We start from the raw sequence: 23,993 nt of genomic DNA, 5'->3' as shown, positions 1-23,993 counted from the left end.
CACATGGCTCCAGGAGGCTACCCCAGGAAGCCCACTTTCCATCTTCCAGATAGGACAATTGCAGCTAAGAGTCTGGCTTCTTTTCTACAAAGCACGATCAGGTACTACTGTCACCTGCTGTCCACCCCAGGCTCAGCATGGACCTGTGAGATGCTGGCACAGTGCCCAGAGGCCTGTGAGGCGCTCTGGGGTTACTGGCTTTGTGTTAGGGCAGCAACCAAGTCCCAATCTAGGCGAGCCCACTGCCTCACAGCTCAGACGCAGCAGAGATGGAGCATGGAGACGTCAAACAGCCAAGTACCACCTCCATTCCCACCACCAATCCCAGGCCTAACTCCAGGGCTTCCTGCCTTTGTGGTCCTCGGTCCTTCCATCACCTGTTTGCTGGGCAGTCAGACCAAAAGCCTGCCCATCCTGAAGGAAAAAATGATCAAAGAGCTCTTCCTGGCCCCAAGACATGCCAAGCCTCCTCCTCGCAGTATCCCTCGTCTGTGGCCACTGTCTGCCCTTCAACTATATTCTCAAGCGCTGCGGAGCCCAGCATGGGCCCAGGAAGCTTCCAGTTTAGCCTGCTTTCTGCAGTCTCTTTGCAGTTTTCCTCCGGCAAACCTCTCAAGGGTTTGGAGACCCCCTAGCTCCCAGAGTGTGTGTATAGCCCACAAAGGGTTAAGCACTCAAGCAGCCTCAGCTCCATTCTGCCCTGGAGCGGACTGGTATACTCTAGCTGGTATGCCCACCCTTCCCTCACACACCGGTGCTAACTGTCTGGGTCCCAAGGGACTGCCACTGGAAGGCCAGGCTGGCTAACAGCAGGACAGTTTCCCATAAAGCCAGCCCCATTGCCTGGGGGGAGTAAGGGCAACCGGGGGTCTCCTTGTTGGCCAGGCAGAGCTCTGTCACCAGCTGAGCTGTGCTTGAGTTCTTGTTGCCCAAAACAATGATCTTGGTTCTAGAACACATATGGGCACTGGGCTCTGTGAAGGCCCACCTGCCCATGCTTGCTTGGATGCAGGAAGATGCTCATAGTAAGCACACCTGGGAGCTGCTGCCTCTGGATGCCACAAGAAGTTGCTCCACCTTTTGCGCAGAGCTGAGCCAAGGGCCTTAATCTAGGCCCTGGTTACAGGTTGGCTCTGCTGAAGGGATAGAGAGAGTAAAAGCTTGAAGGTGCCTCTTCCTCAACCTCTTAGGCCAAGAGTGATCAGTGGCATGCCAGGGCACTGCAGAGTTGGCCAGTGGCCCTAGCCACTGGATCCTACACTCCTCCCCTCCCTCTTCTGGCTTTTCTCCCATCCCCCTTCCATCATTAAGATGATGACGATGGGCCAGGTGTGGTGGCTCACGCCTGTAATCCTAGCACTTTTGGAGGCCAAGGCAGGGAGATTGCTTGAGCTCAGGAGTTCAACACCAGCCTGGGCAACATGGTGAAACTGTTTCTACAAAAAATACAAAAATTATCCAGGCTTGATGGTGTGGGCCTATAGTCCCAGCTACACTACTCAGGAGGCTGAGGTGGGAGGATAGCTTGAGCCTGGGAGGCAGAGGTTGCAGTGAGCTGAGATGGCACCACTGCATTTCAGCCTGGGTGACAGAGTAAGACCCTGTCTCAAAAAAAAAAAAAAAAAGAAAATGATGACAATGGTGATGACAATGATGATGATAGTACTTACTATGTACTTACTATGGGCCATGGCACTCTTCCAAGCACTTTACATGTAGTTTTTGCAAAAAAATAAAATAAATTCTGGGCAACTCTGAGGCCTCTCCCTCACACACGCACATCCCTTTCAAATCACAGGCTGGCTTTCCAGGATTGTTTGCAGATCAGGTGGAAGCCACAGTGCCTGACTAATCAAATTGTCCAAGGAAGTACGGGGAGCCAGGACAGGCACCATCTGGGGTAATGAAGGAAGGATCTGTGTTGTGATCCAGCTCTGCCCCAGAGCCCTGGGCACTCCTGCCCCCTGTGCCACCAGCTGCCCTCTCCTAACTACACATCTCTGGACTTGGCTATTCAGAAACCGATTCTCCTCTCTTGCTTTAGGCAAGTCCAGGTTTATTCAGGGTCTCTATCCCAATGCACTGGGGCTGGAGGCAGTGGGTAGCTGGAGCCTGCCTCCAGGTCACCTGCACCAAGCAGCTGACAGGGTCTTGGAAGAGACAGCAGCGACTGCAGTCAAGTCCCTCCACGCCCTTGCCTTGTGCCACCCAGAGCAGGCTGAAGAATCCCAACAGCTGAGCTCTCATTTGACGCTCCCTGACCTAAGTGTTTGCCCACCGAAGCCTCTCCAGGCCCAAAGGGTTCAGGACACCAGAAGCAAAGGGAGGCAACTTAAGGGGATTAGGGACGAGGTTAAGGGAGGTCCCCAAAGCACCCTGGCTATCTCCTTCACACACCTGAGGCTGGCATCACACACACCATACTTTCTTCCCCTTTACTAGAGTTCTCTCCAGCTGAGCCACACAGGAAGGGGTCCCCTGCAATCCTCACCTACTCCACGGAGCTGTCTCACAGGCTAGTCCAGGGCTAGTGGGTGCAGGGGCAAACACACACATGCACACACACACGTGTGTGCACACACACATGCACACACGCACGCACACACACGCATGCACATCTCGGAGAACTCAGGGATACACTTACAGCCCCTTCCTCCTTGCCAGGAGAGCCAGGCTTTGGCAGAGTTTTGTCCTCCTCTTTAACCTGAGGGAGCAGATGAAGAAGTCACTGGCAGGTCAAGGCTGGGAGACCCAGCACTAAAAGCACAGGGAGAGAACATTGAAGGGGCCTCCCTCTCCCTAAGAGGTGGAGCTCCTGGGTCTTTAGGAATACCAAGGCTAGGGGACCTGGGCAAGAGTTATCCTATCCTAGAATCAGAACTATTCAGTGATGACTTCAAGAATGAAGAGTCTGTGGGGGCAAAAGCCAAGTACCCTTGCCCTCAGCGACCAGCCACTTTGCCCACTTTGGGGGCTAAAGAGGTCCACCCACGGCGCCATCATGGCTTTGGTTACATGGCAGATAGGAAGATCCAGCTAATGTAACTCATCCAAACTACAAGAGTCATCCCCAGCTCAGGCAAGAAGTGGTTTGAACAAAAAGCCCCTGATCTAGTGACAGAGGAGGTAAAAGTAACCCAGTATGGGTACCTGTGGGCCAGCAGCTTTTAGAGTAGAGTGAAGGTTGGCCCCTATCGGGCTGGCTCTGACTTGCTTCTTGATCCTGCACAATTCCCCAAGCTCAGCTGAGCTCTTGCTGGAGGCAGGGAGTTGGGCAGAGGCAGAGATTCAGGAGGCCAGATATTTTCTTAACCTCAGACTCACAAAACTGCCAACCATGCAGCCGAGGGAGGGAACCCTGAAGCTAGGGGCGGGGTATGGAGGAAGGAAAGATGCCTAAGCTCCGGACACTGTGGCCAGGGGTTTGTGCTGGAGCCCAGAAGCTGGCTGGCCTGAGTCAGAGGGGAGGAGTGGAGTCGTGGAAACAGCAGATACCATCACACATCTGGAAAAGGGGCAGATGATGTGGAAGCTCTGAAGGTTCTTTCAGTTCAGAAACTGGCTCACAACAGACCCAGGCCTCAAGTTTAAAAGAGCCTTCTCCTTTCCCCTCACCCGTATCTCTCCCTCCAAAAGCTCAGGCAGTCCTAGTGGATTTAATTTCTCCTCTTTCCTGAGTCACCTAGGACTACAGGAAAAAGACAGGCCTGTTACCAACCCTACCTCCTCCTCAGTGTGCCTCTCCTTCCCAGCACAATGTGGGTAGGAGCATGGCAAGAAGTCCTTGATTCCTAAGGGAAAAAATCCTTAGAAACATCCAGAATCATTTACATGATCCACTTGGGGGGACTCTCCAATTTTAACCAGGGTCTATGGCTAATTTTGAGCTCAAATTAGCAGTGCCAGGGGCACTGGCTGGCGTGATAGCCGCTGCAGTTTTTTTTTTTTTTTTTTGAGACGGAGTCTTGCTCTGCCGCCCAGGCTGGAGTGCAGTGGCCGGCTCTCAGCTCACTGCAAGCTCCGCCTCCCGGGTTTACGCCATACTCCTGCCTCAGCCTCCCGAGTAGCTGGGACTACAGGCGCCCGCCACCTTGCCCGGCTAGCTTTTTTTTTTGTATTTTTTAGTAGAGACGGGGTTTCACCGTATTAGCCAGGATGGTCTCGATCTCCTGACCTCGTGATCCGCCCGTCTCGGCCTCCCGAAGTGCTGGGATTACAGGCTTGAGCCACCGCGCCCGGCCGCCGCTGCAGTTTTAAAGCTGCATCTTGTCCACAGAGCTATCTGCAACAGGCTCAAGCCTCATAGTTAGCTCACAATGCCAAGGACGGGGGAAAATGACAAATATTCATCAGAGTGGAGCCTACTTCTTTAAGAATTGGAATCGGAGCAGAGAAAGGGAAGGCAGGGGCTGGGGGACAGAGTGAGGAAGAGTGGCAGGGTCTAGGTCTGTGCCTGCTGCCCCCCACCAAGCCATCACTCTTCCCCTTGCTGCCCCAGGGATCACACCATGCAGTAGTTTCAGGGCATACAGGTTAGTGGGAGGACAAGTGTTTGCAAATCACACAGATACATTCATTACTGCATGCAGTGCTGTTAACTTGGGTTCCAAGGTGGCCCAGATTCCAAGTCCACTCTGTGTTCTTCACCAGCTCCAAATCTGTCCTCCCTCCAGTGGCTCAAATTTGGGACCCCAAATGTCTGGCCCAAGGTGTGGCATTGGGGAAAACACTGGGTGCCCCCCAAGTGTCTGAAACACTGGGCCCAGCTCTGAGCTCAGCTCTGGATTTAGCGTCAGGCTGACTCACTGCTCCCTCCCCCACCAGAAGGGCTCTGGCTGTTGTAGGTCACTGCCCAGATGGGGACTATGCACACACATAAAGGAACACACGCAGGCAATTCCAAGTCTGCGGCCTGAATCACCCTCTGGACCCAGGTGGCCACCTGGCCTGACTCCTCACCCTCAGCCCCTTGTCCTCCTACCCACTGCAGTCCCCAGGCTCAGGGAGACCCAGTTCCAGTGGTCCCTCCACAGCAGCCCACGTTCCAGGGGTGAGTCAAGGCAGCAGGGTGGTGGGAAGGGTGTGGAGGGGTTAACCCAGCGGGACACCAGCAGGACAAAAGGCAGCTCACCTTACCAGAGGTGGGGCTTAGGGGAGGAGCATGACTCAGCACAGGAACCCATCCAGCCAGAATAGGGAGTTCACCAGCCCCTCCCCGTCATTCTCCCTGCCACCCCCAATTATACACACGTGCCTCAGTCCATCTCTAGCTTCCAAAGCTCCCTCTCCCACAAGCCAGTCTCCTGCCTGCAGACACAACATGCTAAGCACACAGGAAAAACATAAAGATTTTAAAATCCAACTTTCCTTTTGCTCCCAGAAGGCGAACCTTGATGAAAAGGCCATGGCGCTGAAGGTAACCTGTACCCTGAGCCAGAGAAGAAATCGGGGGCAGGGTCTCTCAGTGTCTCAGAGTCTTCCTAAAAGCCAGAACCCGCCAGGACAAACGCTGTGGGCAACAAGGGGAAAGGAGGAATGGAGTGGAGGAGGAAGGATTACAAAACTCAAAAGGGCATTGGAGTAAGGAATAAAATATGAAAGGAAAATGAAGGAAAGTAGGCACAGAACATAGCACTCCCTACCCTTGGAAGCTGTGTGCTTTGTTTTTATTTTTATTTTTTTATTTTTTGAGACGCAGTCTCACTCTGTAGCCCAGGCTGAAGTGCAATGGTGCCATCTCGGCTCACTGCAGCCTCTGCCTCCCGGGTTCAAGCGATTCTCCTGCCTCAGACTCCCCGGTAGCTGAGATTACAGGCATGCACCACCATGCCCAGCTAATTTTTGTATTTTTAGTAGAGATGGGGGTTCACCATGTTGGCCAGACTAGTCTCAAACTCTTGACCTCGGGTGATCAGCCCGCCTTGGCGTCCTAAAGTGCTAGGATCTATACAGGCGTGAGCGCCACGCCTGGCCAGAAGCTGTGTGCTTTGAATAAGCCACTTTGCCTCTCTGGGCCTCTCTGTAGAATTAGGGGCTAGTCTAGATAATGGCTCAAAGCCTCTCCATGTCTGGCACCTTAGGAGTCTATGTGGGGAGAGGCACTCAAACTCTATTTATTTATTTATTGAGACAGAATTTCGCTCTTGTTGCCCAGGCGGGAGTATAATGGCACGATCTCGGCTCACTGCAACCTCCGCCTCCCGGACTCAAGCGATTCTCCGGCCTCAGCCTCCCGAGTAGCTGGGATTACAGGCACCCGCTACCACACCCGGCTAATTTCTGTATTTTCAGTAGAGATGGGGTTTCTCCATGTTGGTCAGGCTGGTCTTGAACTCCCGACCTCAGATGATCCACCCACCTCAGCCTCCCAAAGTGCTGGGATTATAGGTATGAGCCACCATGCCCAGCCGGCACTCAAACCCTTAATACAGTAAACCAAAGTTGTGGGCCTGTGGCCTAGGAGAGGAATTGAGGAAGCTGCCTCAGGACTCCAGCAACTTTGCCTTCGAACTGTAACACACATTACCTGGGGCAAGAGGCCTGGAGAACTGCAAAACTATCCATCTATGGATTAGAAACCCGAGCTGGGCCTCTTGAAAAAGCAAGTCAGAATCTGCCTCAGTCCAGGCACAGGCTTCATCCAAAGAATCAGTGCAATTCAGTGGAGTTTAAGAACTGGTTCTTTTTTTTTTTTTAAATTGAGACAGAGTCTCGTTCTATCACCCAGGCTGGAGTACAGTGGCGCAATCTCGCCTCACTGCAACCTCTGCCTCCTGGGTTCATGCCATTCTCCTGCCTCAGCCTCCCGAGTAGCTGGGACTACAGGTGCCCACCACCATGCCCGGCTAATTTTTTGTATTTTTTTAGTGGAGACAGGGTTTCACCGTGTGAGCCAGGATGGTCTCGATCTCCTGACCTCGTGATCCGCCCACCTTGGCCCTCCCAAAGTGCTGGAATTACAGAAGTGAGCCACCGCGCCTGGCTAAGAACTGGTTCATTCTTAAAACCGTTTATCATGAATGAATAGTTAAAAATTAGGAAATGTCTTGTTTTCAATTATTATTTTTATTTTGCTTTATTGACTTCTGTTTTATTATTCAGTTAATGTGCTAAAGACTAAGTTTGTCTGTTGGTGTAATTTTAACTCATTTGATCTTTGGTCTCTTGTTCAAGTTTTCCTGCTTGTCCATACAGGTCCCATCTGGCCTAGGCTATAAGGACACCGGGCCATTTCCACCCAGGCCTGTTCCTCTGCATCAGCTGTTCCTATGAGCATCACTCTGAACACAGATGTGGGGCTCTCCCCAGAGGAAATTCTGTGGCTTTTATGCAGAATTGCCTAGACAGTTTTCCTGTCTTCCTTATCACTGAATTTGTTTAGGATCAAGAGCAAGTTATCCTGGAACTGGATTATTCATAACCCAAAGGATAAATGCTTGAGGGGGGTGGAAACCCCACTGTCCATGATGTGCTTGTTTCTCAATGCATGGCCATATCAAAACATCTCATGGGCCGGGCGCGGTGGCTCACGCCTGTAATCCCAACACTTTGGGAGGCTGAGGTGGGTGGATTGCTTGAGCTCAGGAGTTTGAGACCAGCCTGGGCAACATGGTGAAACCTTGTCTCTACCAAAAACACAAAAAATTAACTGGGCATGGTGGTGCGCGCCTGTGGTCCCAGCTACTGGGGAGGCTGAGGTGGGAGGATCGCGTGAGTCTGGGGGGCAGAGGTTGCAGTGAGCAGAGATTGTAATACTGCATGCGCCAGCCTGGGTGACAGAGTGAGACCCCATCTCAAAACAAAAAATGAAAAAAAAAAATATATATATATATAATATATATAATGTATCCCGTAAGTATATAAACCTACCATGTACCCACAAAAATAAAAAATAAAAAAAAGATCAAGTTACTCTTATCCAAGACAGAATGGGTAAGGAACTCAGGCCCCAAAGATGGTGGCAGCATCTGAGTTGGGAACAAATGGCTCTCTGGAGCAAGGGTGTTTAGATCTAAGGCCTCTCTTCCTTGACTTGTTCTCTCTCTAGAGATTTCAGCCATTTCCAGCAACATTACTGAATATGGAGCACCTACAATGAGATGGGCCCTATACAAGGTATTTAACATTTATTTTCTAATGTAAATCTTACAACAATCTGAGGACTGGTGATATGGGAATTATTATTATTCCAATTTTATCGATGAGGGAAAAGATCCAGAAAGAGATTAAGTCATGAAGTTAGTTAACTGGGGGAACCCAGACTTGAACCCACATTAGTCTGCCTCCAAAGCCTGTGCTTCCTTAGTGCCCACATTTTCTGGTATGTTAGACAGGTGTCAGCCTTGGTAGCCAAATCTGGTTGATAAACTTCATCAGCGTGGAGGTTCAGAAGCTCCGGTCACGCCAAAGCATGGATTGATAGTGTGTTTTACTAGTGTGCAACTTTCCAAATCGAGTTTTTGGACTTGCAAAAAGGGAGACCCCACCATGATTCTGCCACTCTGCAGCTCACCCACCTCCTCCCTCTGTGGTACTTCTGAGGGACAGCAAGAGAAACCCACACTCACTGAACACTTACTATGAGCCAGGCACAGGGGAAGGCACTTCATACAGGTCTCCTCATTGAATCCTCACAACAACCCACTTTCTAGGTAAGGAAATAAAGAAGGTGAGTTGCCGAGAGCCCTGCAACTATTAAGTGGCAGAGCCGGGAGCCACAACAAGAATGGATCTTGGGGAGCTGTTGGTGCGTCTTTGTCATCCCTGGACTGTGATTCACCCCAAGCAGAACTTACCCATCTTACTCATCATACTGTAGGTGCCTAAGAAATGTTAGCTGCACGAGAGTGCTGGGACAGGGGTTCTTTGCACAAACCTCTTATTCCCATCTAATGTGTTCCCCAAACTGTGGAGAATACTTGCCCATTCTGATTCCCAGGGACACGGTACAAACAAGGGAGTTATAATCTCTAAACTTGCTCACAATAAATACATAGTCAACTTAGTGCCTGGGTTTGTGGGGAGGATAAGGACGCTGAAATTGCTTAGTAGCTCTTTGTGGAACAATAGCCACAAAATGCATCATTCTCTGGCCTAGTCATTCCATCTTCAGGAATGTATGTCCAATGAGCAGACTTAAAGAAATAAAGAGAAAGAAAAAAAAATGCAAAGATTTTTATAGATGCACTCTATATAACAGCTCCAAGCTGGAAAGAGCCCACATGCCTAGAATTAGGAAATGGTTAGGTACAACCCGTTGTTATATTGCCTTTTAAACTGACAAATGTGTGGACAACGTAACCATATGGAAAGCTCCACATAAAATAACACCAATCAAAAAAACTGGAACTCAAATAGTATACAAAGAGTGATCATAATAATCTTATAAACTGTGTGACTTAGACACAATAGGAACACTTGGTATTTATTTTGTTATGTATTTGTTACTTACTCCTTATTTTTATTGTGAAGATGGCTAAATAGTCAATAAAAAAGAAAAAAGAAAAAAGAAAAACAGATAATAGCTAGAAGCATTTGTTCTCAAAGAGGAGAGATCCAAGAAATGTGCTGAGGGACTGTCAAGCCTCAGCCCCAGCAGGCTTCTGACACTCTGGGAGCAGCTGGGGTTTACCCTCCACCATGCCAGCAGAACCCACCTGCCCTTAACCTGCACTTTCTGGGCCCCTCACAGGAGGGAATGGGGGCACAAATGCTCCTAGGAGAATAATGCCATGCCTCAGGCAGTCCCTCAGGCCTGGAATGCCCGGTCTGGACAAATGCTTTGACATCTGCCAGACAAATGCCAGACATCTGCACACTGCAAGCCCCCGAGAGCAGCAGGTAACCCTCGAGAGAGTGTCCAAAGGAAGCTGAGACGTGGCCGAGGTCACTTCCCCACCTCGCCGCTTCTGCCAGCACTCACACACCCAAGGTTTCTCCTTCTGAGGACCAAAAGGCAGGGCATTCTCCTCTCCTCCCTCTTTCCCATTCGGAGGCACAGAGGGCAGCTCCCAGGAGACTTCTTCCTCCCAGTCCCAACCTAGCACCAACTTATCTAGGGATTGGGGGTGACGGGGGGGTGGGAGGAACAAAGGAGAAGGGAAGAAATACTAGCATAATAGTAAAAAACAGTTCATCGTTATTGAGCATTTGGTATGTGTCAGGCACTGTGCTGAATCCTTCACATGAATCATCTCATTTGATCCTCACAACATCCCTCTGAAATAGATACTAGTGTGACTGTGTGATTGCTACTTTACAAATGAGCAAAAGGAGGCTCAGAAGGTCAGGTGACTCACCCAAAGCCTCACAGCAGCAAGTGGCAGATCTGGGACTCACATTCAGGTCTCCTGCGAGAGACCTCCACTGCTCACTTCAAGGGATGGAGAAACGCCCTACCCTCCATCTCCCCTGGTTCACCTGCACTGTTGTCCTTCTACATCAGCTGCCAGAACAGCAGCTTGGGAGGAAAGCAGGGATTCCCAATGATGACCCGCCCCTCCACCCACCGACCTGAATATGCTTTACATGGAACTGCTTGAGAGGAAGGGAAGCTCTCTAGGGAATGAACTGAAGGCCATCTACCAGACAGAGGAGGAGGGGGAGACGAGCTTGGCAGGGACAACCTGGCCCTTGCAGTGCAGCCTCCAGCCAGAGCCCTCCCCAGCCCCAGGGCGGAACAGAAAGCAGGCGGGCACCCGCCTCACTGCAGACCAGCCCAGAGGAAGCAGGTGCACTAGAATGGCTTCCTGCCGCAACTGCAGTTGCAGAAGGGTCTTGGTTTCCTCCTCCAACAACTGGACCTGCTGGAGGCCTCCTTCACTGGGGATGCTCACTGCCCCTCTGCAGGGCACTTTGCTGTCTGTTTGGATATCACTGTGCATGGCCCTGAATCTATGACCTGGTGCTAGTGGCCCAGGGGTGGCTGGGGGAGAGTAACATAGACCAGGAAGCACCCATCTCTCAGGGTGAGGAGGTCTCTCTGACCTCTCCCCCACCCCCGGGCATACTGCCCACACAACTCAGCCCTGGTGCCAGTTTGGGGGCTGAGGCAGGGCAGTCCTGAGCAGAGAGAGATACAAGTGCTCACGGGCACATCTTAGGCTCCTGATGCACCTCCGCACCAGGCCAGCCCACATACTCTGCCAACTGCTGACACGACTGAAAACCTTATCCTTGGTGGCTGGGAGGGGTAGAGTCAGAGGAACGGAAAGGACTGGGAGCAACTATGTCTCTCCTCACTTTCTTTTTTAAGGAACTTACTTATCTGGAGTAATCTCTACTAAAAAAGAGACTTAGGGCCAGTAAGAGCATCCCCGACACACCATCTGTGCCCCTTGCAAGTGTCCTATGCACAGAAATGGAGGTGGCCATGCTAAGACTACTTTTGAGGACATTGAGAACGGGTGCTCCTTGACAACTCCAAGGACCATCCCCTCTCAGGGAGGAAGAGAGGAGAGGGCTATACCACCAACAACGCAGAGACAAGACTACCGAAGACCTTGGGTGCTGGGGAGGCTGGGGCTTTGGAAGAAAATAGCATTCTAAGGAATGAAGGCCAAAAAAGCACTAATGGTTGGTGGGGAAGGCATGTCACAGCCTTGGGGGTGGACACAAACTCAGGAAACTGAGATTCAGAAGACAGTGCCCCTCCAAAACTCCTGAAGTCGTGAGTCAGGCCCAGGATGCCCTGCTCCTAGCCACAGAGGGGTTTTTAAGCTTCCGGGGCTGGGTAACTCCCTTCTTACCAAGAAGCTCGGAGAGGAGCCCCAAGGCGGCCCCACCCCTCTCCCCACCTACTTCAGCCACATCTGGGGAAATCACAAAAAGGTCCCTCCTTTCCTAAATGAGGAAATAGCATGAGGAGCCTGGGACATTTCCAGGGTAGGGGGTCAGAGGGACACTCACCCGCATGGCCTGGCCTGGAGCAGCCCAGAGCAAGGAGACTCCGCTCTGATGCTGCTCTGGCTCTGTTAGCAGCTCAAAATAGCACAGGCTGTGGCCCCGCCCAGTTCCCGCCCTCTCCCCAGCCCCTCCCGTCCCGAGCTGTCCAGCCCTGGTTGGAGCCAGTAGCCCGGAGGACTGCGGGTATCAGGTATGCCAGGAGGGAGACGGTGATACAGCAGAGTGTGTGGAAGGGAAGGAGAAGGCTCTTAGGGTAAAGCCACTGGGGTGGGCGGCAGGCAGTGTTGGGGGGTTAGGGCAAGGACAGGGAGGGTGAGACTTGCCTATGGACACACACCCCAGCTCCGGGACAGCTGGGCTGATATGGCTCCTAAAAATAGCAGAGGAATTTGAGACCTGCAGCCCCCGGCCCCACAGGCCAAACTTGAGACAAGCACATGCGCACTCACATACATGTACACGTATACACACACATACACACACACATACACACACACCAGCATGCACAAACATTCAATCAACACAGTGTTCTTGAGAACACCCAAATCATAGGCCTACCCCAGCCATCTAATTACTGCGGCAGAGGCCAAGACAGCCACTAACGTCACATCCAAGACAACACACGGGGCCTGTTGCACACTGTGCCTGAACAGCAGCCGCATACAGTCCTATAAGGTCCAGCAGGAGCAGAGACCCACACGGGCAGGCCCACTTACTGCCCCACTGCCGTCAGTACACGGGGGACATGCAGAGAATCAATAGTACTCTCTATGTTTACATCCCTCTCCCCTCCACACATGCCAGGGACTGCACAGGCAGAGAGGAGGGCGGGGTGGGCCTCAGCCCTGCAGACAGGAAGTCATGGGTGTCTGGCCAATGAGCGACGGCTGCCTGTGAAAAGCCAGTGTTTCTTGTGAAGAGAAATCTGGCCTGGCTCTCCAGTTAGCACCATGGGATGCTTAGACCAGGACTAGGGACCCGCTGAGAGGCTGAAATGGGAGCTGGAGAACAGAATGGGAAGGGGCCAAAAGACAGGGAGTGCAAGTCTCAGAAGCTGTCAGCTCTGCAGAAAAAAGGAAACAGTCATTGCCTCCCTCTTCCTCTTCAGGAAAAAAAAAAAAAAAAGCGTGGGGGTGGTGCTAGGAAGCCCTGGTACAGAACCATCTCCTAACCAGTCTGGCATACACCCCATGATTCTTGCCCCTGGCCAGCTCTAAGGGCCATTGGTTCTATAAATTGTCTGACTTTCTCCATGAAAAGATTGGTAAGCACTGCCAGAGAGGACGGAAACCCAGCTCTACCTCCTACCTGCCATGCACTGTCCAAGTCTCACTGTCATATAGTCACATATACAGACTCTTAGGACACGGTGCTGTGCGTGTGTCCTGCTCTCTAGGGAATGGGATGACTCCCCAGGGGAAGCATCTGGCCCTTCTGAAGCACATGCAGTGTCGCAGGTCTTCACATCTCCAGTGGCTACTTAGAACAATAGTGCCAGCCTCAGCTGCTCACTGAAATCCACTGGGGAACTTGAAAAAAATACTGATGCCTGGAGCCCACCCCTTTCCCTCTCAGTTTCTGACATAATTGGTCTGGGAGGGGGAGCCTAGGCATTGGGGTTTTTTTTGTTTTTTTTTGAGACAGAGTCTTGCTCTGTCGCCCAGGCTGAAGTGTAGTGGCGTGATCTCAGCTCACCACAAGCTCCGCCTCCCGGGTTCATGCCATTCTCCTCCCTCAGCCTCCTGAGTAGCTGGGACTACAGGCGCCCGCCACCACGCCTGGCTAATTTTTTTGTATTTTTAGTAGAGACGAGGTTTCACCGTGTTAGCCAGGGTTGTCTCAATCTCCTGACCTCGTGATCCTCCTGCCTCGGCCTCCCAAAGTGCTGGGATTACAGGCGTGAACCACTGCGCCCGGCCAGGCACTGGGATTTTTTATGGATAAAAGCTCCCCAGGTGATTCTTACATGCAGCCAAGGCTGAGAACTGCAAGACTCTAAGGCCAGCATAAGGCCTAGCACAGAAATGTCCATTTGTTAAATGAATGAGTGAATGAATGAATGACTTAGCTGCATGAACACAGGCAGGTGACTTAAATTTCCCTTATCTGTAAAATGAGGATTACACCTGTACTAACTCTTACCCAACCAGTCTGAGACTGGTACGTAATGTATGTGAAAGGGCTTTGGTTCTCCAAGTTCTCAGGCCAGCAGTGTGGGCATCCCCTGGGGACTTGTTGGAAATGCAAATTCCAGGAACCTGACCCAGACCTGCTGAACCAAGAACTCTGGATATGGGGTGCAGCATCTGTGTTTTAACTAGGCTTCCAGGTGATGCTGAGGCACATTAAAGTCTGAGAAGCACGGCTTGAAAGGAATGATTCACAGCATACCATGGTTAGGAGTGTGACCTCCAGGGCCACATGGCCCGATTTAATCTTGGCTCTTCCACATAGTAAACTACACAACTTGACCTCTCTGTGTTTCAACTTCTTTTCATTTGTATTTTGTTTTTTGAAATAGAGTCTCACTCACTCTGTCGGTTGGAGCACAGTGGCTCCATCTCGGCTCACTGCAACCTCCGCCTCCCAGGTTCAAGTGATTCTTGTGCCTCAGGCTCCTGTGTAGCTGGGATTACAGGCGTGCACCACCACGCCCAGCTAATTTTTGTATTTTTAGTGGAGACGGGGTTTCACCATTTTGGCCAGGCTGACCTTGAACTCCTGACCGCAAGTGATCCGCCAGCCTCGGCCTCCCAAAGTGCTGGGATTACATGTGTGAGTCACCATGCCCAGCCTCTGTGCTTCTATTTCTTCCTTTATAAAACGGGAAAATAACAGCACCTACCACGTGGGGTTAATATATGGGTTAAAAGAATTAGTACATACATAGCTCTGAGAACAGTGCCCAGCACATTCATTTTCAATACTTAAAACAAACAAACAAAAAAAACAAAATAAAAAAACAGGGTCTTGCTCTTTTGCCCAGGCTGGAGTGCAGCGGCACTATCTTGGCTCCCTGAAATCTCCATCTCCTTGGCTCAGCCCATCCTCCCACCTCAGCCTTCCTAGTAGCTGGGATCACAGGCATGTACCACCATGTAAGTTTTGTATTTTTTTTTTTTTTGTACAGATGGGGCCTCCCTATGTTGCCCAGGCTGGTCTCAGACTCCTGCACTCAAGCAATCAACCTGCCTCAGCCTCCCAAAGTGCTGGGATTATAGGTGTGAGACCCCATATTTGGCCTTAATACATTTTAACTATTATTATCTACCTATGATCATAAGCGGGGGAAAAAATGAGGCATTATAAGCAAAATTTCCAGGTAACTGGAGCCTACCCTTTTTAAGGGATAAAAGATTTAAGTCATTTTCTAAGTTCTATACTATTTATAATCCTAAAAATAACCAACATATATACCCTGTTTCCTTAAGTACATCACCTCTACTTCATCTCAAAGATCTCAAACTCTGAGCTTTCCTTCTTGAACCCAATCCATTTCTGCTCCATCCTGTACTGAAGGGCACGCCATTTCCACCATGATGACTCCTGACTTCCTGGCCTGGCTACAGAAGCCTGGCTTCTGCCCCACCAATGCCCCAGCTTCTCTCCAAGGGCACCAACCCCTCTTAGGCACCACCATGCTGAAGCCTTGCATATGCCTATATTAGGAAGGCCAGGTGCCCTTTGTGGCCATATGTCTGCTTTTTAATTCTTTTGTCCCCGACCTCATTAGGCCATCAGCTGTCACTCGCCTGTCAGTGTGCCTGTCTCCACTCCTCCACTCAGCTTCACATGCAACCACAGCTAGAGTCCCTCTGCTGCCCAAAGCATGGTGCAATCTCAGGGCAGCGTCTGTTTCTTCAATGAGTCTAACTGATGGCTCCAGAGGTCATGTGGGCACTCCCACAGCCAGCCAGGCCACTCCAACCCCCTCAGCTTGCCTCCAAGGACAGTCAGAAGCTATAATCTGGCCCCTCATCAGACTTTACTTTTACTTTTCTAGTCTCTTCTCCCTCTTCCCAGCCAGCCTGGCTCTCCCTCATTTGCCTGCCCTTGTCACCACCAGAGCCATTCCTTATGAATGTGTCTCTACCTTGGCTGACCCTCTGCATCTCTCCAGGCCCATCTCAACTCCCACCTTCTTTATGAAGCCTTCCCTGAAACCCAAGACCCACCCGGCAATGCAAAGAACATGGACTCGGCAGCCAGACACATCTGGGTCTGAATCCCAGCCTCTTTCTTGCTGCCTGACCTAAGGGAAAGTTACTTGACTTCTTAGAGTTTCTACTTTTTTGGCTTTAAAATGTATGATATCCACCTTATGAGGCTGTTGTAAGAATAGAAAAGGCAGTACATGTAAAGCAACTGACATGAGGCCTGGCAAATTATACTTATTAAATTATTAATATGATTATTATAAACCATAGCACTCACTGTCTACACCTCAATACATTACATACATATGGTTCTTGGTTATACTCAATATGGTGCTCTATTATATACAGTGGAGTCACACACTATATGGGGTTAGATTCCAAAGTCAGTATGTAAGGCAAAAATAGAATATAGTCTAAAACTCCTAAAAATCCCTTAAACTGCTCACAAAGTATAGTACATATGATTTTGAGTATGCCATTTGATATAATATCGCTGCAGGAAAGCATAATAGTCATGTACAGCATATAGTAAAAACACACAAAACATAATTTTTATAATTTTAGGCTACAGTAATATAGTTTCTTATATAAGCATATAGTTGAATTTATTGAAGTTTACTGTCCACGTGCCATGACTATACAGCATAACTAATGTTCTGAATGATAATCAATTTCGTGTTGAATGTTTAAGCCTGCTCTCCCTGGAGAGCTAGGACTATTTCCTACTTCCTTTATATCCCATCCCGTTCCCCAGCACTAGGCACACAAAACAGGTGTTCCACGAAAATCCATATGGATTTAACCAACTGATCTGAATGGTGCATGCACAATAAGCGGGCTGGAATAGAGTGGGGAACAAGGGGATCTCCATGTGTGGTGACAACTTCAACTGCTCTATTCTCCCACATTGGTGGTGTGGGTGAGTGCAAGGTCTTTGGCTCTGTTTCAGGCACTTGACCAGGCAGAGTAGCTAAGCAGAGCTGGGGGCAGGCCAGACAGGAGGCTCTGAGGGCTGGAGGAAGTCCTTCACTTATTCAACTAGCTGTGAATTGTAATACCTCAAGGTGAACACTGTGGGGAAGCACCGTGCCTGCTTCTTTTTCAGCTTCCCCACCACAGACTGAACTTCCTGAGGCAGAGGTTGTGTGTTCATTGCTCTATCCCCCGCACTCACCTAGCATTGGGCCCTGCTCAGAGACAATACGAGGCACATTTGAGTGACTCAGTGAAAGATGATTTAGTTATTGTTTTCAACTAAATATTTCCTGATTTTAAAAAATGTACAGACCGGCCGGGCGCTGTGGCTCAAGCCTGTAATCCCAGCACTTAGGGAGGCCGAGACGGGTGGATCACGAGGTTAGGAGATCGAGACCATCCTGGCTAACACCGTGAAACCCCGTCTCTACTAAAAAATACAAAAAAAAAAAAAAAAAACTAGCCGGGCGAGGTGGCGGGCGCCTGTAGTCCCAGCCACTCGGGAGGCTGAGGCAGGAGAATGGCGTAAACCCGGGAGGCAGAGCTTGCAGTGACCTGAGATCTGGCCACTGCACTCCAGCCTGGGACATAGAGCGAGACTCCGTCTCAAAAAAAAAAAAAAAAAAAAAAAGTACAGACCAGCAGAGGAAATAACAAATGTACCCCAATAATTAAAATTCAAGTCAGAATGTGCTCAATGCTCCAACAGGGACGTCAATGTTCCAGTTAGGGAATTAGGCAGACAACTTACAGACAGCTTGGAGCTAGGCCAGTGAAAGAGAGAAATGTTATAATGTGGCAATGAGGTAGGAAGGGAATTCCAGGGTGAAGAAGTAGTGTAAGAAAAGGCAAAGAGGGGCCGGGCAGGCATGGTGGCTCACGCCAATAACCTCAGCACTTTGGGAGGCCGAGGCGGGTGGACCACCTGAGGTCAGGAGTTCGAGACCAGCCTGGCCAACATGGTGAAACCCCATCTTACTAAAAATACAAAAATTAGCCGGGCGTGGTGGCATGTGCCTGTAATCCCAGCTACTTGGGAGGCTGAGGCAGGAGAATCACTTGAACCCGGGAGGCAGAGGTTGCAGTGAGCCGAGACTGCGCCACTGTATTCCAGCCTGGGCGACAGAGAGAGACTCTGTCTCAAAAAAATAAAATAAAATAAAATAAAATAAAATAAAATAAAAGGCAAAGAGGTGGAAAAGTATGAGATATGGACAGTAAGTCCGGAAGAAATGTATGACACATATAGGAAACCAAGGCGGGATAAAGCTGGGAAGGAAGCTGGCTCTCAAATCAAGCAGGTGTATGCTATAGTGGATGTGTATTGTTTCTGCTGCCCGCCACCCATTCCTCCATCCTCTGATTATAGCACCCCATTTTCCCCTCTGGGGACCCACTCCAGCACATGACTTGGCCCAGGCCAATAAGAATATCCTGGCCAATAAGAATATCCTCAGGCTATAGGTTCATGGAGGGCATGTGACCCAATCAGTTTCAAGGATACATAATGAAACTTTGGGATTATTCAAAGAGTCACACCTCTCAGTCCACACAACTAGAACCTGGGGTTGTGACATTTTGCCATTACCTGTCTGAGGACCAAGCCTGCCTAGAAGATGGGGTGAGAGACCGAAAAGGTCAGGTCTTGGTCACACTGTTAATGTTTCCAGATAAGGCTGAGCCTGTAGCTAGTTCTACTGCTGGACTTTTCAGATATTGGTGACAACGCATATCTTTTTAAGCCAGTTGAGCTGGGCTTTCTGTTACTCCCACCTGAAAGAGCTGTACCTGAGATGAAAGCAAGGTGGGCAGTCTAAGGAACAAGAAGGCACACACCGAGCACTAGCCATGGCCAGGCACAGTGCTACTTGTTTTCCTCTCAAAACCCTGCGAAGTAATGAAAAGGGGAATTGTGGAATGGGGAAACGGGGTTTACAGAGGTTAAATAATTGCCTGTGATCACACAGATTGTGACCAGCCAGGTGATTTGAACTCAGGTTGTTCAGATTCCAGAGCCCAGCTCCTTACACACCACCACCTGCCTGGAAAACAATGGGAGGCACAACAAGTTTCTGGAGAGTGATGGGGCATGATTTAACCTGTGCCTTAAGAATGCTGGGCAGGTCAGGCATGGTGGCTTATTCCTGTAATCCCAGCACTTTGGAAGGCCGAGGAGGGCAGACTGCTTGAGCTCAGGAGTTCAAGACCAGCCTGGGCAACATGGCAAAATCCCATCTCTACAAAAAAAACACAAAAATTAGCTGGGTGTGGTGGTGGCATGCCTGTGGTCCCAGCTACTTGGGAGGCTGAAGTGGGAGGATCACCTGAGCCCGGGGAAGGTCAAGGCTGCAGTGAGTCATGATCACACCACTGCACTCCAGCCTGGGTGACAGAGTGAGAGACCCTGCCTAAAAAAAAGAAAAAAAAAAAAAAAAAATGCTGAGCTAACAGGACGCAAGAGGAGGAGAAAGGAGGCTGGAAGGTGAAAGAACATTAGAAAGTTAAGGTAGCCAGGCATTGTGGCTCATACCTGGAATCCCAAAACTTTGCAAGGCAAAGGCAGGAGGATCACTTCAGACCAGGAGTTCAAGACCAGCCTGGGAAACACAGAGAGACCCGTCTACAAAAAATTTTAAAATTAGCCAGGCGTGGTAGCATGCAACTGTAGTCTTAGCTACTTGGGAGGCTGAGGTGGGAGGATCAATCACTTGAGCCCTGGAGTTCAAGGTTACAGGTTACAGTGAGCTATGACCATGCCACTGCACCCCAGCCTGGGTGACCAAAAAAAAAGGAAGTCAAGGTAAAAGGTGATACCAAATGAGAGGTAAGAAGGGTCTGCCTAGGATTCTGGCAGTTGATAGGGAAGAGAGGCTGATCCAAGAGAAAAATAAGCTGGACTTGGTGACTATTTGGGGAAGGATGGGAAATGGGCACCAGCGGGTGTGGGTGGAGATTGAGAAAAGGAAGGAAAGATACCAAGTTTTCAAGCTTGGGAAGATATATTTTGTTAGGATATATCTCACTGTTAAGATATATCTTAACAAAATATATCTTAACAAAAGAATACTTCTCTGACCCCATTTGTCCCTCTAGTTCCCCTGTAAATCAAAACTCCTAAAAAAAAAGTCTACAAACACTGTTGCCATAAATGGGTACGAATTATATGATCCTTGTATTACAAATTTGTGGTGTGTAAAGTATCAGTAATAGAACTCTTTATTTAGGGAGCTGGGGAGAGTCCTGTTTAAAGCACTCAGAGCTCAGGGCCAGGGGGGCCTGGAGCACTTGCTTTTGGGGTGGGAGGGCCCAGCCACTAGGGTGGCAGGTGCACGTCCTGGATGACCACTTCAGAGGTCCTCAGCACTAGCCCTAGGACCAGTACTAGAGTCTACACCTGTCTCAAAGAAAATGCCAGCGCAGGAGTCCCTTCCCTTTCTTGGGAGGAATTATCCTTTATTCCTTTGTGTGTGTGTGTGTAACAAAATGTCATCTCGTATGAAACAGCAGTGTTAGGAGACAGCGATTGGTATTGAGGTGACAAGATTTTTTATGAAATTCTACCGGGTGCCGAAGGCCAGTGGATTCTGAAGGGGTAGAGGGCAGACTCCCTTTAAGAAGCCTAGGGATGGTCTCAGAGAGGAGAAGGAGGGCTGAGAGGAAACCTGGAGTGACCAACGGTGCATGCCCTGGGCCAGCGCGGCCACTCAGCACCCTACGCACGGATCAGGGTCTGCGAGGCCCGAGTCAGCCCCAGGCCCCGGGCCACACTTCCTGGGTTGGCCCACCGGCCAGCCGGAGCCTGGGCGGGGCCAAGGGGGTGGGGCCAAGCCCAGCACATGCGCCTGGAGTTCCGGAAGCTCCACCCTGCAGCGCCGCTGGCGCCCGGCAGAGGGTGGCAGCCACCTTCTCATCTACCCTCCCGCTTTGCTGGGGCCGCGGGCTTTCACCTCCGCCTGGCCGGCCTCCGGGCCCCGCCCCCAGGAGGCGTCCCCCGGGAGCTCAGGCCCGAGGGGCCAGCGGTGGCAAGATGGCCTCTCACCGTCCCCAGGATGCGTAGGGCAAGAAGAGGCAAGGATGACCTCGGCGCCCACTTTGTTTTTATCACTGCTCTATCCCTAACCTAAAACAGTTCCTACATTTAGCAGGCATTCAGTAGATGCTTACTGATGGAATAAATGAATGAATATATGAATGCAAGGTCAAAAGACGCCAGGAAGGCCTTGAGTCTGTTCTAGAGAGGGGCCCAGGACAAGCAATCAGGAAGATCAGTGGGTTTGGGACGGCGAGCCACAAACCACTGCCCCAGAGGTGGTCGTCGAGGCTTGGGGCTCTGGCACTCCCCCCAGCCCCTATACCCACCCAGTCCCTGCATTGGCACACCCATCGGTTTGCTCAGAGCCATGTGCCACCACACCTTTTTGGGCACAGAGCCCAAGTACGGACGCCTGGGCTTGTCCTCTCTGCCAAGACCCAGAGTCAATCCCCAAAGACTAGGCAGGCATATGCGACCCACTGCAGGGACCAGCTAACTGGCCCGGCAGCAGGCCTGCTGCTCTCTGAGGTCTCTCAGCTGCTGGGGAGTTCCTCATGGCGGCTGGGGATTTCCAAATTGCCTCTGCTTTGCCAAGCTTCCCCAAGGCCCAAAGCCATGAGCCAGCCTTGAGGATAGTTTCCCAAAATCCTCCACAGCCCTGCCCCACATCTCATCAGGACTTGGGTCACTTCTGGGTCTCCTAAATGTACCACATGCACTATGTTCTCGTCCCCACCCCCTCTGGCAGACAGGAGTGAATAAACATAATGAAGCATTGTTCTCTTTTTCATATAAATGACAACTCTTCTTCATTTCCACAGAAGAAAAAAAAAGGAAACCAGCTTAAGGGTCAGCCACAGCAATTTAAATAAAATATCAGTAAGGTCTTCCTGGGTGTGAGATGGAGGCCTGTGGTGCTTATTCTCAAAGTCAGAGAAGTTCCTTTAGACAAGCCTCTGGTTCCTCCTAACACTGGACATCCAATAAATATTTGAGAATCTGTGTGTTCACCTCTGGAGCCCCTGTTGGGCCTGTTTCTAGAACCTTTTGAAGTAAAAATAAAGCGCTAACCCTATGTCCATAGAAACAGGAAGAAGCAAAAGCTTCTACCTTGCATACCAACCCACCACCTCCGCGCTAACTGCCTGGGCCAAATCCACTGGGGCATGTGAGCACCTGTGTGTTACAAAGCTGAGCAGAAGACATGCTTGGCGAGGAAAGGAAGCGCTGCCCCAGTTGTGGTGGCACACAGCCAGGGACTTGCTGGCCCTGGGGCATCAGGATTCCAGAGCTGGTGAGGTATAGAAATTGCCTGAGAGGACAGATCTTCCTTCCTGAGAGGAAGGGAAATGCCACCATCCCCTGCCTCACCAGGGGGACTCTGAAGGAGGAAATAAACCTTCAAGAACACCCAACTGTTTCTTTCTGGGAGCTGTTTAGAGCCGTACTGTTCAATATGGTAGCTACTAGCCATGAGTGGCTATTCAAATTGAAGTTGGCCAGGTGTGATGGCTCATGCCCATAATCCCAACATTTTGGGAGGTCTAGGCAGCAAGATCGCTTGAGGCAGAAGTTCAAGACCAGCCTGGGCAACATAGTGAGACCCCATCTCTACAAAAAAAATTTTTTAAATTAGCCAGGTGTGGTCCCAGCTACTTGGCAGAGGGAAGTGGGAGAATCACTTAAGCCCAAGAGCTTGCTGCAGTGAACTGTGATGGTGCCACTGCACTCTAGCCTGGGTGACAGAGCAAGACCCTGTCTCAAAAAAAAATTCCAGTTAAATGGAAACAATGAGGATACTTCTGATTAAATTAAAAATCAAATAAAATTTAAGGTGCAGTACCTACTAAGTTGGACAGCACTATAGACCATTTCCATCCTTGCAAAATGTTCTGTTGGGCAGGTCTGATCTACAGGCTCCCTTTCAATGTGTCCTGGTCCCTCTACCAATGCCTCCTTCAGGTGATGCCCCTGCCCACCTGCTGTTTTCTCCCTTCCTCACCCCAGAGTCTGCTTAGACTCCTATCCCCACGTGCCTTGCCTTGTTCCCTAGGCCTCCAAAAGAGGTGGAGGAGGGGACTGTAGTCACAATTTAATACCCAGCTGGGAGCAGAAGCCAAGGCTGAATGGAAACCTGCCCCCACCCCAAGGCATCCCAGGCCTGGGAGAAAGCCCCTCAGTGCCCTGCACAATCGCACAATTGTTCCTTGTTTCTGCATTCTCTGGGCCAAGCCAAGTAAGACATCTGGAATGCAGTGGCCTGAGGGCTTCCCCAAGCCACTGGCTGCAGGACTTATCTGATGTTAGTACTCCTATAGAGACAGAAGTCCCAATAGAATCCTGAACTTTCAACAGCAAATAAGGCCAATGAAGCCTCATCCAGGGCATGCCAGGATTTCTGCCATGGAGCAATGAGGCCCATTAACTGGACACCTTCCTGTGTCACTGGCTAGATGAAGCAAAGGAGAAGTAGGAAGGGGAGGACACGGTGGAGAATGGACTCTGGACATACCTGATACATTGGAGAGGAGGCTCAGAGAAGCCCCCTAGCCCCGCATCCACAGACGAGCAAAGGAACAGAGTGGCGGGTCTGACCACTGTTGCGTTCCATCACAGGGACTTCATTGGAGAGGTTTTGCTGCAGTAAAAATTACAAGTGGGAGAGTCTGGGCACGCTCATATGTGTGGTGGAAGGAGCAGAGAACAGACCCTAGAACTGGCAGGTCAGGACTGTCTTTCTGTTCTATGCGTCAATTCCTGCTTAGTCCTAATCTAAATGGGCTGTCAGGAGCAAGACAGGTGTGAATAAACATAATAAGTTGTAGAAGGACCAAAAAGTAGGGGAAGTTTGTTCAAATGGAAAACAAATAGGTAGAAAGACACCTGGTATTCCAGAGGTCTTGCCATCAGCTAAGAATCTGATT

General features: G+C 50.3%; 1 protein-coding gene across 12 annotated transcripts in view; it reads right to left on the bottom strand.

Moving 5' to 3' along the window:
• MYO18A (myosin XVIIIA) overlaps positions 1–23,993 on the bottom strand; it is a 105,171-nt gene that overhangs the window by 53,081 nt on the left and 28,097 nt on the right. For 3 of the 12 annotated variants that reach the window (XM_017855112.1, XM_017855107.1, XM_017855108.1), the window contains exon 3: positions 2,645–2,704. The exons of 6 other annotated variants lie outside the window; for them this stretch is intronic. In XM_017855112.1, coding sequence (XP_017710601.1) covers positions 2,645–2,704 — 60 coding nt within the window. Of the gene's footprint in view, positions 1–2,644; positions 2,705–4,174; positions 4,193–11,907; positions 11,985–23,993 lie in introns of those variants that run through there. 3 more of the 12 variants (XM_017855114.1, XM_017855113.1, XM_017855116.1) reach the window with 3 other exon arrangements.

Source organism: Rhinopithecus bieti, unplaced genomic scaffold (genome assembly GCF_001698545.2).
Source record: "Rhinopithecus bieti isolate Rb0 unplaced genomic scaffold, ASM169854v2 scaffold_38691, whole genome shotgun sequence".
Lineage (NCBI taxonomy): Eukaryota > Metazoa > Chordata > Mammalia > Primates > Cercopithecidae > Rhinopithecus > Rhinopithecus bieti.
This window is presented reverse-complemented; position numbering and strand designations above follow the sequence as displayed.